Source organism: Tursiops truncatus, chromosome 16 (assembly GCF_011762595.2).
Source record: "Tursiops truncatus isolate mTurTru1 chromosome 16, mTurTru1.mat.Y, whole genome shotgun sequence".
NCBI classification, from domain to species: Eukaryota; Metazoa; Chordata; class Mammalia; order Artiodactyla; family Delphinidae; genus Tursiops; species Tursiops truncatus.
The window spans coordinates 57,953,294-57,967,190 of record NC_047049.1 but is presented as its reverse complement, the minus strand read 5'-3'; the positions used below and the strand labels follow the sequence as shown (position 1 = coordinate 57,967,190).

The 13,897-nt window shown below is 32.5% G+C and overlaps 1 protein-coding gene across 10 annotated transcripts in view; it reads left to right on the top strand.

Moving 5' to 3' along the window:
• Positions 1-13,897, top strand: part of ADK (adenosine kinase) — a 483,942-nt gene that overhangs the window by 248,928 nt on the left and 221,117 nt on the right. For all 10 annotated transcript variants that reach the window (XM_019936015.3, XM_073793430.1, XM_019936011.3 and 7 more), the window contains 2 exons: positions 2,899-3,071; positions 6,164-6,272. In XM_019936015.3, the coding sequence (XP_019791574.1) occupies positions 2,899-3,071; positions 6,164-6,272 (282 nt within the window). The remainder of the gene's footprint in view (positions 1-2,898; positions 3,072-6,163; positions 6,273-13,897) is intronic.

The following is a 13,897-nucleotide window of genomic DNA, read 5'->3' as shown; positions in this document are numbered from 1 at the left end:
GGTATATGCCCAGTAGTGGGATTGCTGGGTCGTATGGTAGTTCTACTTTTAGTTTTTTAAGGAACCTCCATACTGTTCTCCATAGTGGCTGAATCAGTTTACATTCCCACCAACAGTGCAAGAGGGTTCCCTTTTCTCCACACCCTCTCCAGCATTTATTGTTTGTAGATTTTTTGATGATGGCCATTCTGACTGGTGTGAGGTGATACCTCATTGTAGTTTTGATTTGCATTTCTCTGATGGTTAGTGATATTGAGCATCCTTTCATGTGTTTGTTGGCAATCTGTATATCTTCTTTGGAGAAATGTCTATTTAGGTCTTCTGCCCATTTATGGATTGGGTGGTTTGTTTTTTTGATATTGAACTGCATGAGCTGCTTGTAAATTTTGGAGATTAATCCTTTGTCAGTTGCTTCATTTGCAAATGTTTTCTCCCATTCTGAGGGTTGTCTTTTCATCTTGTTTATGGTTTCCTTTGCTGTGCAAAAGCTTTTAAGTTTCATTAGGTCCCGTTTGTTTATTTTTGTTTTTATTTCCATTTCTCTAGGAGGTGGGTCAAAAAGGATCCTGCTGTGATTTATGTCATAGAGTGTTCTGCCTATGTTTTCTATAAGAGTTTTACAGTGTCTGGCCTTACATTCAGGTCTTTAATCCATTTTGAGTTTATTTTTGTGTATGGTGTTAGGGAGTATTCTAATTTCATTCTTTTACATATAGCTGTCCCGTTTTCCCAGCACCACTTTGAAGAGGCTGTCTTTTCTCCATTTTATACTCTTGCCTCCTTTATCAAAGATAAGGTGACCATATGTGCATGGGTTTATCTCTGGGCCTTCTATCCTGTTCCATTGATCTATATTGCTCTTTTTGTGCCAGTACCATATTGTCTTGATTACTGTATCTTTGTAGTATAGTCTGAAGTCAGGGAGCCTGATTCCTCCAGTTCCGTTTTTCTTTCTCAAGATTGCTTTGGCTGTTCGGGGTCTTTTGTGTTTCTGTACAAATTGTGAAATTTTATGTTCTAGTTCTGTGAAAAATGCCATTGGATCTACCAGTTTTTAGCATTTCAACATTTGCTTTCTCTTTCTTTATGTAAATAAATATGTATATTTTTCCCCTGAACGATTTTGAAGTATTTACCCTCTATTTGAGAAATTTAGAATTTATACAATCCTGTTTACTGATATATTATAGATATTCCAATCTCAGTGATTATTCTAATAGTCTTTTATAGCTGTTTGATTTTATTCTCAGTCCAGCATCTATAATGATTACATGTTGCATTTATTTGTTGTATTTCAAACGGCTTTTCTTGTTCTTTTTTAAATTGTGTTGTATTCCATTGAATGGATTTATCATATTTTATTCCACCAGTCTTCTGTGCATGGACATTTTGTTTCCAACATTTTGCCATTACAAATAATGTCTCAAAGAATACTTCTGTATATGTTGTTTTATATTTGTGGACATGTATCTTCAGAATAAATCCCTAGAAGTAGAATTGGACTACTAGATCATCAGTTACTGTATCTTTATCTTACAGATTTCTCTTTGTTACCTTTTTTTACTTCCTCATCCCTTTAGCACTAAGCATACATGCATTTCTTTTATACTCCAGATATTTGGAAGTAATGTAAGATTTTGATATCTTTTGACTTTGCATATTGAGTGTTTTGCTGAAAAGTCTTAGAAAAAAATAGATGCTGTTTACAATAACTAATACAAGTATTAGAAACCTCAGGAATTTGAGCCTAATTATAAAAGATAACATATGAATGAAAAGTATGCATTTTAAAATAAATACAGTGATTAATTTATAGCAAAGAAATTAAAGTTTTATGAGACTAATGAATTAGAATTTTTAATACTGTTTATTTCTGAATAAGTTGTTTGTTTAGTTAGTTGGTTAGTTTTGGCTGCGTTGGGTCTTCATTGCTGTGCAAGGGCTTTCTCTAGTTTCAGCGAGCGAGGGCTACTCTTTGTTGCAGTGCGTGGACTTCTCATTGCGGTGGCTTCTCTTGTTGTGGAGCATGGGCTGTAGGCGCGCGGACTTCTGTAGTTGTAGAGCGCGGGCTCAGTAGTTGTGGCTCGCATCCTGTAGAACACAGGCTTAGTAATGTGGCACTTGGGCTTGGTTGCTCCACAGCATGTGGGATCTTCCCAGACCAGGGCTTGAACCCGTGTACCCTGCATTGGCAGGTGGATTCTTAACCACTGAGCCACTGGAGAAGTCCAATAACTTGTTTTTAAAACAACTTATTAGACGTGAACGTAAGTTTAGCATATATATATGTGTATATATACACACACACATATATATAGATGAAGTACAATATTAATGACAGCCACAGCTAATATACATCATCTACTTTGTGCCTGGTACCATAATGCATATACATTAACTTAAATTACCTAATTTAATCCCCAGCAGCTTTATAAGGTGTATTTATAATTTTTTTCCTCATTTACATATGAGGATAATGAGGCCTAGAAATGTTAAGTGACATGGTCTTACTTGCGCAGCTAATTAGTGGCAGAGGCAAGATTTGAACCCACACAGTATTCAATATAGATTCTGGGCTTTTAATGACAATGCTTCACTACTTCTATTGGACTCAGTATTATTTTTCTGTATCAAGCCAGTATTGACCTAAGGTCTGTATGACTTTGAGTTCTTAACCACTGTGTTCTCTTTCTTTCCCTGAAGGAAGTATAATAAGATTTTATGTGGTTGTTATATCAAATTTGTTATCATAAGTGGTGATACAGGATTGAAATTCCATTCCTAACAGCCACAGCTGCTAACAAAGCAACGCTTTTATGCCACCATCCTTGGCAGAATACTGAACTATGTGTACCATTTTTCTGACCCATTAAAATTATTTATGTTTCTCTTTTTCAGTGGATGATTCAGCAGCCACACAAAGCAGCAACATTTTTTGGATGCATCGGGATAGATAAATTTGGGGAGATCCTGAAGAAAAAAGCTGCCGAAGCCCATGTGGATGCTCATTACTATGAACAGAATGAGCAGCCAACAGGAACTTGTGCTGCGTGCATCACTGGTGGCAACAGGTCAGTGTTATTTCAAGGGAAGCACTGTACTAATTGACTGTTTAACCACTGGTAAAATCTGAATTCAAATCTGAGTTTGGAATTTAGACCTCATGTTTGTAATTTATTTTAATGTTTAATAAACTCTTCTTCCTAGTATCATTTTTCCTTAAAAAGTTTTTTTTACCTTTCTTGAACCTGTTGTTATCTTCATGAAGCGTAATGAAATGAAAATTTTGAGATTATCAAGTCCAGCCTCTACTTTTTATAATTAGGGTCAGAAAAGGAGCGCATTTTATTCAGTGTTTTGTAGCTAGGTTCTTGCCGAACTGAATGTTCTTTTCAACATATCCTGAGATTGGAATATTAAAATACATATATACACATATATATTTTTTAAATATATAAAATATTACATTATATCCAGCCTCATATAAATTAGGTCATCTAAAGCATTTCTGGCGAACAGTCATCTGCCCATACTAAACAACTTCCGTCATGGGTAATGCACCACTCAAAAAACAATCTTTTACATTTCTATACAACTTCACTTATCAGAAAGTTTTTCTTTGTGTGAACTTGAACTGTGTCTCTCAGAACTTTCCATGCATTGCTTTTTTTGGTGCCTTTTGCAGCTACATGTAGGTATATCTTCAGTACATTCATGCTTTGCTAACATCATTATTAGCATACTGCTTATCAGCATGGGCTTTTTTCTCCTTTGGAAAGGAAAAAAAATAATTTTCCTAGTTATTATATTGTTAGAATCACCAAAGATGGTCTCTTTTAAAATGGTGACTCACTAGATACTTTACATCCCTTATAGCTAAAAATATTGTCTGTCCTCCACCATTTCCTATGTCCCTTTCTTCCCCTTCTTTCTTATTTGTCTCTTTGTCTTCTTTTCCTTATTTCCTCCCTTATCTCTCCTCCCCTTGCTCCATTCCTCCTTTTTACCTCATATGTTTTTGCTCACTCTTTGACCTCTCAAATGTATGTTAAAGACCTGACACTATTCTGGGCAGTAGTCATTAAATAACTAAAATATAACTTTCAAAAACAATTAGGGTACCAAAGCCATTTTCAAACTTTCCTGTAACTTTATTTTTTGGGTGTAGGAGAAATTTATGATTTTAAGGTTTTAATAAATAAAACCATCAGTTCAAACATTGAGATATACTTATTTAGACCTTTCCCCTTTTCAGTTTTTCTAAAAACCAACTTTAATAGGCAGGTGCAGAGTTTTCCCATTAGTGAGAAATGTGTCAACTTTTGCCTCTGATACCACTCCGGCTACAGTAAAATTGCTAAAATGTTTTTGTATGTTAAGTTGTTATTTTAAAGAACAGGTATGATAATATTAGGTCTTCCATCAACAGCTTAATTTATATACTCATATAATGGTTATGGTGATCAGTATTAATTAGGTGCTATTGGAAGTCAGAAACTGAGGGAAACCCTCGCTGTCTAATTCATTATGCAAATTGTGGAACCTAATAGATTTGGATAGATTGTTTTAAATAGAGCTAGGAACACTAACTTCCAGTGTCCCAAACTCAGGTTAAGGGAATATTCTTCTTAATCCAGGTTCTTATTCTCCACAAACTCTGAACCAGATAGATACACTTGGATAGTAAGAATACCTGTATTTTCTTTTGGAGGAACTATTTAGTTTCCTATCATGAGTAGTATTTTTTTTTATCAAAATAGAGTTTAGTAGCTCATACCAGAAGTATTTGCTTTTATTTAGTAACCATTTTTTTGTCAACATTTTGCAAGAGTCATGATTACTAAAATATTTTTTATAAATTAATTATCCTTAAATTTGTAATATAGTTATTTTGCATATACATGTATTGATGAATATCACTCTTATTTGCATTAATTTAGTTGAGCATAAACAGAATGTATCCTTCAGCTAGTCTGATGGCATATGAGTGAGTACAAATATGTTTTGGAAGAGAATTGATTTATTTTTTTCAAAAGAGAATCTAACCATATTACCAAAATCTTAAGTGATGAGATGATGTATTTGTGGGATGTTTTTAACCACAACTGTTAACTAAAAAAAATTTGAAAAATTGGCAAGTTTTTTTTTTTTAATTTGTGGGTCAAAAGGAGGGGGAAAAGTGTTTTTATTTCTTTGTCTGTAACATAAATAATTATTGTATTAAGTTTAATTGTTGGACAATAATAAAAAGCTCTGTGTGGCACTTGGAACAAGATTTTAAATGTAATATTCTGCTTAGATTTTCAGCTACAAAACTGGAACAGTGCAGGGAGTTTTCAACTATGAAAACTAATATTAATTTATTCTAGCCCATAAAATGTAATGGTTTTATGTAATGTAATGTAAAATGTAGTGTATTAATAAAATTAATCCCTCATAGTAAATATGGTCTACATTTATATGTGTGTTTTGTAAAATTAATCCCATACCTCGCTTTTAAAGCATTAGATTAAATATCAGTGGATAATATGTTGATATTTGAAAACTGAAGTTTTTAGTTGCATATATATTTTTTTGTGTGTAACTACATAGTAGCTATTTCTTAACTGCATTTTGAACTATTAAAAATGTAGAAAGTAGATAATTTTATTATTTTAGTATCAAAAGGAAGCTTAAATGCCAGTTTCTCAAAATACCAGATGATATTTAGAGCAAGGATTAATGTCCTTGTTTATCTCAAAGGCAACAGAGAAATCTTGAAAAGTTTTCAGAACAAAAGTAACTTTATGGGCTTCCCTGGTGGCGCAGTGGTTGAGAGTCACCTGCCGAGTCAGGGGACACGGGTTCGTGCCCTGGTCCAGGAGGATCCCACATGCCGCGGAGCAGCTGAGCCCGTGAGCCGTGGCTGCTCAGCCTGCGCGTCCGGAGCCTGTGCTCCGCAACAGGAGAGGCCACAACAGTGAGAGCCCCGCGTACCGCAAAAAAAAAAAAAAAAAAAAAAAGTAACTTTATTTACATTTATTAAAATCAGTATACAGCAGTTTGAAGAATTAAGAATAAAATTAAAACAAATTTTACAAAAATGTTTTTAGTTAACTGTATAGTTATATGACAAGTTTGACTGTATGTAAAACTTACTTACTTTTTGTTATTGTTGTTTTAGATCCCTTGTAGCTAATCTTGCTGCTGCCAATTGTTATAAAAAGGAAAAACATCTTGATATGGAGAAAAACTGGATATTGGTAGACAAAGCAAGAGTTTATTATATAGCAGTAAGTATTTGCCTAATTCAAATTTCTGGTACATATTTACACTATAAATTATAGTTGTTAGCTGAGGTACATTTAAAAATAATTGTCTCTGATTATCCTGTAAATTCTTTACCCATCTCAAAGCATATGCTAGGTTCACTATTACAAATACAGAACAGAAATATGATCATTCTGTGGTAGCGTGATCTGTATTACTTATCTTCAAATATACCTCTTTTTAGATACATTATACATAGATGTTTTTAAACCAAGTATCAAATTCTGTATTAAATCTTAAGGTCTTTGAAGTAATTCTGGAAATTTGTATTTTTAGGCTACTTGTTGTGAATGATGCCATGCATTGTGTGTGGAAATATTATTAGCAATATCAATATTCACTGCAAACAGTTTGAGCTTATTTGATGAAAAAACTTAATTACTATTTATTCCATAGTAATTATCATGACACCTTTTAAGTTAATATTTTAGAAACATTGATCATGACAAATCTTTTAAATATCAGAATATGGGCAGCATGTAATTTGAATTATTAAGCCTTCTGGCATAAAAAATAATTGGTTAAGAATTCATTTCTAAAATAAGACTGTACTAAAAATTCTCCTGAATTAATCACCCTATGAATACCTTGTTTTTATTTAATATGAGTTAAATGTGGCTCATCACAAATACTAAGTAGATACCTATGAAAAATTAAAAGTACTTCATTTGCATATACGGTTTTGATATAACAGCTGCTGCCATTTACTACCTGAGCTGTGAAACAGCTGGTAAGATGCATAAAAAATTGATTATCCAGTAGGAACATGTTTATTGAAAATATAATTATTTCTTTCAGTCTAGTGTTAATGTCTCCTACAGCATGTTTACGTGCACTGCTGTAGGCTTTACAAGGTTATTGATTCCTCTGTATAGCAAATCCTACCCCTTTATAACTGTCAAGTAAATGCTTACATTGAGAGGATTATATAGAGGAAGGTCATGTTACCAACTATTCAGGTACAGTTTTGTATAAAGTGTAGAGTGATCAGTTTTGTTCAAATTAATAAAATTGAACTACTTCTGAGACTTGTATATTCAGCCAGAAACAAGTATCAAAATGTATTCCAGTTGATATATCTGATTGTAGCTGTTAGCTCTTAGTTTCTGTTTCAGCTGTTTCATAAAAGAATGCTCTTTCACATTGCCAGGTAAATCTATAGTTTGTTCAGAGTTTGGCTATTTTTAAATAGTTCTGAAAATAGTAGACTCATATTGGCTACCTGGGATGCTGTAGATGCTGTATATTGTTGGTGAACATTCAACAAATATTTATTCTGCTAACAACTAAGAACATACTTCTTATTCATCAAAATCTGTGAAATTTCTTCTGAAATGTAAAATTATTTCCACAGACTTTCAGCATTTCTTTTAAATCTTTAATTCCCTTTCAGCTCAGAGCATGCAGTCTAGTCTTAATAAGAAAACTGCAAATTTAGATAGAGTAGATATGTATGTCTTTACTTATTTCAAGAAATCAGGTTGGCTTCTCTACACTTTCAGGTTCTGTAGTGTCAGCACTCGTCTTACATCATCATCATAAACTTCAGAGGTTCAACAACTTGAAATTGTGGGAGCTCCTTATACAAAAGGTTCTTGATCTGAAGAAGCAGCTCAATATATCTAACACATTTCCATAAGTAAGATGTCTATCTGCATTACATAAAATAAACTAGATCTACATACTCAACTCTTCTTCTCACTGTTCCATGAATTAATAATGGTCACAAGCGTTAAGAAAATTCAAAACCTTCCTCATTTTCTCTGTCACATAATGCATTGAATCTGCAATTCACAGCAAAAACTTTCCTAATAAAAAGTCGAAATGGAATATGCATATACCAGTATTCTCTTTCGGTTTAAATGAAGTGTTGACATCTTTTTTACCTTCATAGCAGGTGTCCCACTTACAGCATATAAACTCAGTTTTTCCATGTTTAAACTGAATTCTTTGTTAGTAGGTTTTTAGGGATTACTGGTTATGCCAATAGCTAATTACATGTTGAAAACGTAAATCTTAGTTGCTCTTTACCTTTATAATCAGATTGGCATATGTCTGTTTATTCTCTTATATGAAATATTTCTTACACTAGCCCTCTAAGACTATGATATTTAGGAAAGGTTTATGAAAAAGATGAGGAAATTGGAGCCATTAAATTTCTAAACCATATATTTTCTTTTTTAAGCAATATTAATGTGCTGTGAAAAGTGAGAAAATTAGCACTCTAATTTCATCCTGCCTCTTGATATTTGTAGTTATTTTCATTTTATTTTTATATTTTCAGTGTTTAAACATTTGGGCCTTTTTTTTTTACTCCTGCTCTGTCTGCTTTACATACTTGTGTTGCTGTCTGCCATTTCTAAAGTTATGGGATATAGTTGTAACACCTGTTTCAATGCCCTTGTCTGCAAATTCTATCATATGTGTTTTTTTCTGGTTCTTGCCATGGCATTGGGTTGTTTCCTAATGCACATATGCTAAAGACTTGGGAAAGCCCTGCAGATCCTGAGTTCTCATTTTGTACCTCTTTCTTCAAATGGCTCTCTTCTTTCCAGTATGCTGCCCTTGCACGTGCTAGCTACCTTGGCTTTCCTGAATGGAGACTACTGAACTCTGTTTAGGTTCTCTCTGCCCTGACTGCAATCTGGAAATTCTCTCTAGGAATTAAGTTTGAATAATTGTAGGGATCACCTTATCTTGTCCCTTATTTGATTACTGTCCAATTTCTCAAAATTGATATTTCCTATATTTTGTCCAATTTTATAGTTGTGTAAGTTGTTTAAATCCATTCCTCATTCTTTTCGTCTTGGTTGGAATTAGAAATTTCCTGTTTGGTTTTGTTTTTCCTTTTTTTTAGATGACTATTTCTGCCAGATTGCCTGACTTTTTCTTTGAATTTGAACAGTCTTAAGGTTGATTCAACCTAAGAAACTCCCTAAATTACTGTTCTAGATTCTATAAAATTATCTAGCTGTCACTTTATCATTTAAAAATAAATTTAAAAGCTCTTAGCTAGTAGATAACTTTTCATCCATGTATAGTAATTTTTCTAATATTATCAGTCAGTCCTTAATAGTGTTTTGGACTACATTGTGAGTACAGTGGGATTTTGCACAGAAATTTATGCATTATTTCTAAAGAGTTTTTAATGAGAAAAAGGTTCCAAGTTTTAAATACATGGTAAAACACTAATCAGCTTGCAAGTTTGGGCTTACATAGGGAGAAATTTTAACTTTAGAGATCAAACAGATATTTAAGAAATAAGTTAACAAAAGCTTCCAGTGCCATGTGACTTACTTTGCATAAACTGTCACCCAATGTGTGTTCTTTTTTACTAATTCAAAATTAAGCACTATAATGGAAGAATAGTGAATCATAGTTTGTCAATAATTGTTTGAGAATATGGGACCAGTAGTTTGAATTTTCCTTTGACTCCTATGCATATTTCCTTCTTTCTGTGATTTTTCCAGTTCCAGTGGCTTATTACAGATCTTTTTTTACCCTGTCTTTAATTTATAACTCCATCTGACTGCTTTTATCTCTTTTCAGTCTACAATCTTACCATTTTGGTTAATACAGTTTTTGTGAGGGTAAAGTTTTAAATGTTACTAATAGTTGCTTCTGGAATAACGGGAGGTATGATCATGGATAATTGGAGGAAACATGGTTTGGAGAAGTGTACAACCTTGGAGGAAAGGAATAGAGTTCCCATATTTGGTAAGAAATAGGAGTTTTTGCATGTAAAGGACAAGCAGTAATCAATAACAACTATTTAGGTCTTACATCTCTCACTTTGTTTGTCCTGGTTGGGTTTTCTACTAAAATTCTTAATGACTACATGAGTGATAATTTATCTTTGTAGAACTGTTACTTAGACTCACAATTAAATATCTTTGTCAGTAATGTGAAAGCAATAACTAAATTCATTAAAATGAGTTGATAAATTATAAGAAATCTAGTCTATGAGATCATTTGGAATTTTCATATTAGAAGTTTTTCAGTGAACATTGAATAACAAATTAGAATGAATGTATAATGAAATAATATAATTGCTGTTTTTTTAGGATTTGGTTTTCTTTTGATAGCATTTACTAAAAAATATTCTACAGTATAACATGATTAGGAATTTTAAAAGACATTTGATTATGTTCAAAATTGTATCATCTAGTATTCTAACATTGTCATGAAAAAATTTGAGAAAGGTTCTAATGAAAGGGAATGAATTTGTCTTGTAATGGTGACCTAATAGAAATTAGAGTAATGTACAAGGAAATGAAAGATACCTATTAATTTAATATATATGTATGAGATTTGTACTACTCCCCCCCCCAAAAAAAATCTGGATAGGTGAAAATAGAAAAGTTTTGCTCACTTATGGACAGTTACTTAAACTCATTGCCATAAAACCTTATTACACCATAGAAAAAGCCTTTGTAATATCATCTTGTGAACGCTGTACTATTATAATGAATGTACTTCGGCAAAATAAGTAAACAAATGGATTTTTTTTAAGTTTAAGCTATTTAATTGTGAATGATAATGACTTCATAGGTCACAGTTCTTTATAAAGCATTTAGCTATGAATGAATTCAAGGCATTTTTGGAATTTATTAATCTTCATAATAGTCTTCTGAGATTATTAGTTAAGGAGTTGGATGGTTGAACTACCTCTGACTTTTCATTTTATCAGTGTTCTAAATGCAGTTTTTGAACGCTTATGTATTGGAACTCCCATTGTATTGGTCAAATCAGAGATCATCATTTGGCTTTATTTCTGCATTTTTTTATTTCAGGTTTTTGACTATACTATTCTGGATTGCTTCACTGACTTCATTAGGGAATAATTGTGAATTTCTAAGCCTTTTTAAAAATTTTTAAAAATATCCTTATAGGTGACATTAACTATTATATTTATAAATTCAAAAAATAAAATAAGAAAAATGTGTTTTTTTCCCTTCTATCTGGAGCATTACATGTTTGTATATAATTCCTGACATTTAGTATAGTAGTACACCCAACCCCCGCCCCTCCTTCCAACCCTTATCCGCCGTTCTACTTTTTGTGCTTTCAGTTACCCATGATCAACTTCAACCTGAAAATAGTAAATGGAAAATTCCAGCAATAAACATTTTATAAGTTTAAATTGTGCACCATTCTGAGTAGGCTGATGAAATCTTGTGCCATCCTGCTCTGTCCTTTGTCCAGCGTCCCCACACTGTATACTACCTGCCCTTTAGTCACTTAGTAGCTGTCTCAGTTATCAGATCAGTTGTTGCAGTATCACAGTGCTTGTGTTCAAACAACCCTTATCTTACTTCATAATGGCCGCAAAGTGCAAGAATAGTGCTGATGAAAAAAAACGTAGTATATAAAGGGTTCAGTACTGTTGGCAGTTGCAGGTATACACTGGCGTTCTTGGAACGTATTCCCCACAGATAAGGGGGTTGTTGTATATATATGAATCTTTGTCTTGCAGGAATTTAGAGTTTTATGTACCAATTTGATACCCCTTCAAGTAAAGCCCAAAACTATGTGGTAAAAATGTCTATCCTTTAGCTTGGATATAATATAGAGACAAAGAAAAAGACTGATAGTTGTATTGCTTCTTAAGCATTAGTATTAGAGTTTAATTTTTAACTTAAAAAAATTTTTCCTTATGTTATTGATGTCCAGTGAGTTACACAAATGGTTACTGTTCTTACTTCTTCCTTATTAGAGACAATCTTTGATTCATACTAGAAAATTTTTCAAACAAGAATGTGATTTTTAGAAATTCTATTTGTACTTATTTTCAGTTTGTCTAGAATTTTTTTCTGGCAAGTTAAACTCTTAACAGTATGATTTTTTAGACTAATACTTTGAATTTTTATAGATAAATATTTTCACCAAGTAGAGCAGTTTACTCCTATATTCCTATAATTTTTCTTAAGTCTTACTTTTAGCAGTTGACAAAAATAAAACTCTACTAGGAGGAGGGAATCTATGAAATATTAAAGTAAGGTTATTTTCAGCTAAACAGATAATCTGTTTACTTATAGTAGAAAAGTAAGATAGTGTTGATTAAAGAAGTTTTGGGCTCTAAAGATAAAGATTGGAAGTTTTTGTGTTTTGGATTTGTGACATTATAATGCAGTCTTGGAATTTTATGTGAGGTTGGAAACCACACTACGTGCTAATTGCCTTAGAAGGTAAGAAAATAAACGTATGTATAGCAATTAGTTATTAAGGCAGTAGGTTCTTATATAGAGCCTCAAATGAATTAACAAACCATCTACTGAAATATTTACACTTCAGTTTACTTTATTTATGTATTTCAGACCACTCAGCAATTGCTTGAGAAAATGTTTACTAAATCTCTTTAATAAACATCTTTGAGAGGGAAAATTTATAGACATTGTGATGACAGTATACATTTTTATGTGCTAGTTGTCACATCTTTGAAATTGTATATAAATTGGACATAGTCTAGTATCTGTAGAAGTATATCTGTTTTCTGACATATTTTACTGTATACAATCTTTATAGCTTAATATGATTTAACCCATATGTTCTGTTGTCTCTATTCTTCTAGATAAATTAAATTGGATTTAATCTCTTTATAGCAGCTTTATTGAGATATTTATATACTGTAAAGTTCACTGGTTTAAAGCATACAATTCAGTGATCGTTAGTATATTCACGGAGTTCTGCAGCCATCACTGTAATATAATTTTAGAACTTTAACATCACCACAAAAAGAAACTTTGTACCAATTAGCAGTTATTCTCCATGGTCCCTGCATTCAATCTTGTATCCACATCTCATAATGGTTTCAGTGATATTCAGGTATTATGGCTATAAATTATATAATTGTTCCTAATTAGACAAATAATGAATTTATATCTTTGTTCTTTGACATATGTAGTGGAAGTCATAATAAGTCTTTTTTGTTTTCTTCCTATTACCTCTTTCTCTTTTGCAGGTACTCTAAAGAGTGTCTTCTGAGCTTTTGTTCTCATTTATTTGTTCTAGATACAATGTTACCATGTTTTGGGGTCAGTTCTTTAAAATGTCACTTAATTTTTTTTTTTCTGATTTGGCTGAATGACATGTTGTAGATGAAGATTTTAAAATTATATTTGGTAAAGTGGGATGAAAAATGAGAAAACAGTTTTCTTCCTTTCCAGTACTTACTCAGGCATATTAAATCCATATTTGCTGTTATCCAGCTTCAGACCAATACAGGTTTCTCAGCTATATAACAGGGCTCATTTGACTCTAACCTCTTGTGTCTGTCATGTGTTTTCTCTACCACTTGGACATATTCATGTTAACTTTTTCACTGACATTGTCCTGATACAATTAGAAACATTAGCAAATCCTAAATAGTTGAAGATATTCTGAAAGATAGATTGCTGCTTTTCCAAATTGCATTCCTCTTGTACTCTATACAGATTGCTGACACAAGTTTTTCTTTAAATTTTGATAAACGCTTGAACGCTTTTCCCTGTAACTCTCTCCCATCTTTCCCTATAATACCCTTAGCCCAAACATAAATTTTGTGTAACCTCCCACCCCTGTTTAACTCTGCTGTCCTGACTAGTCATTT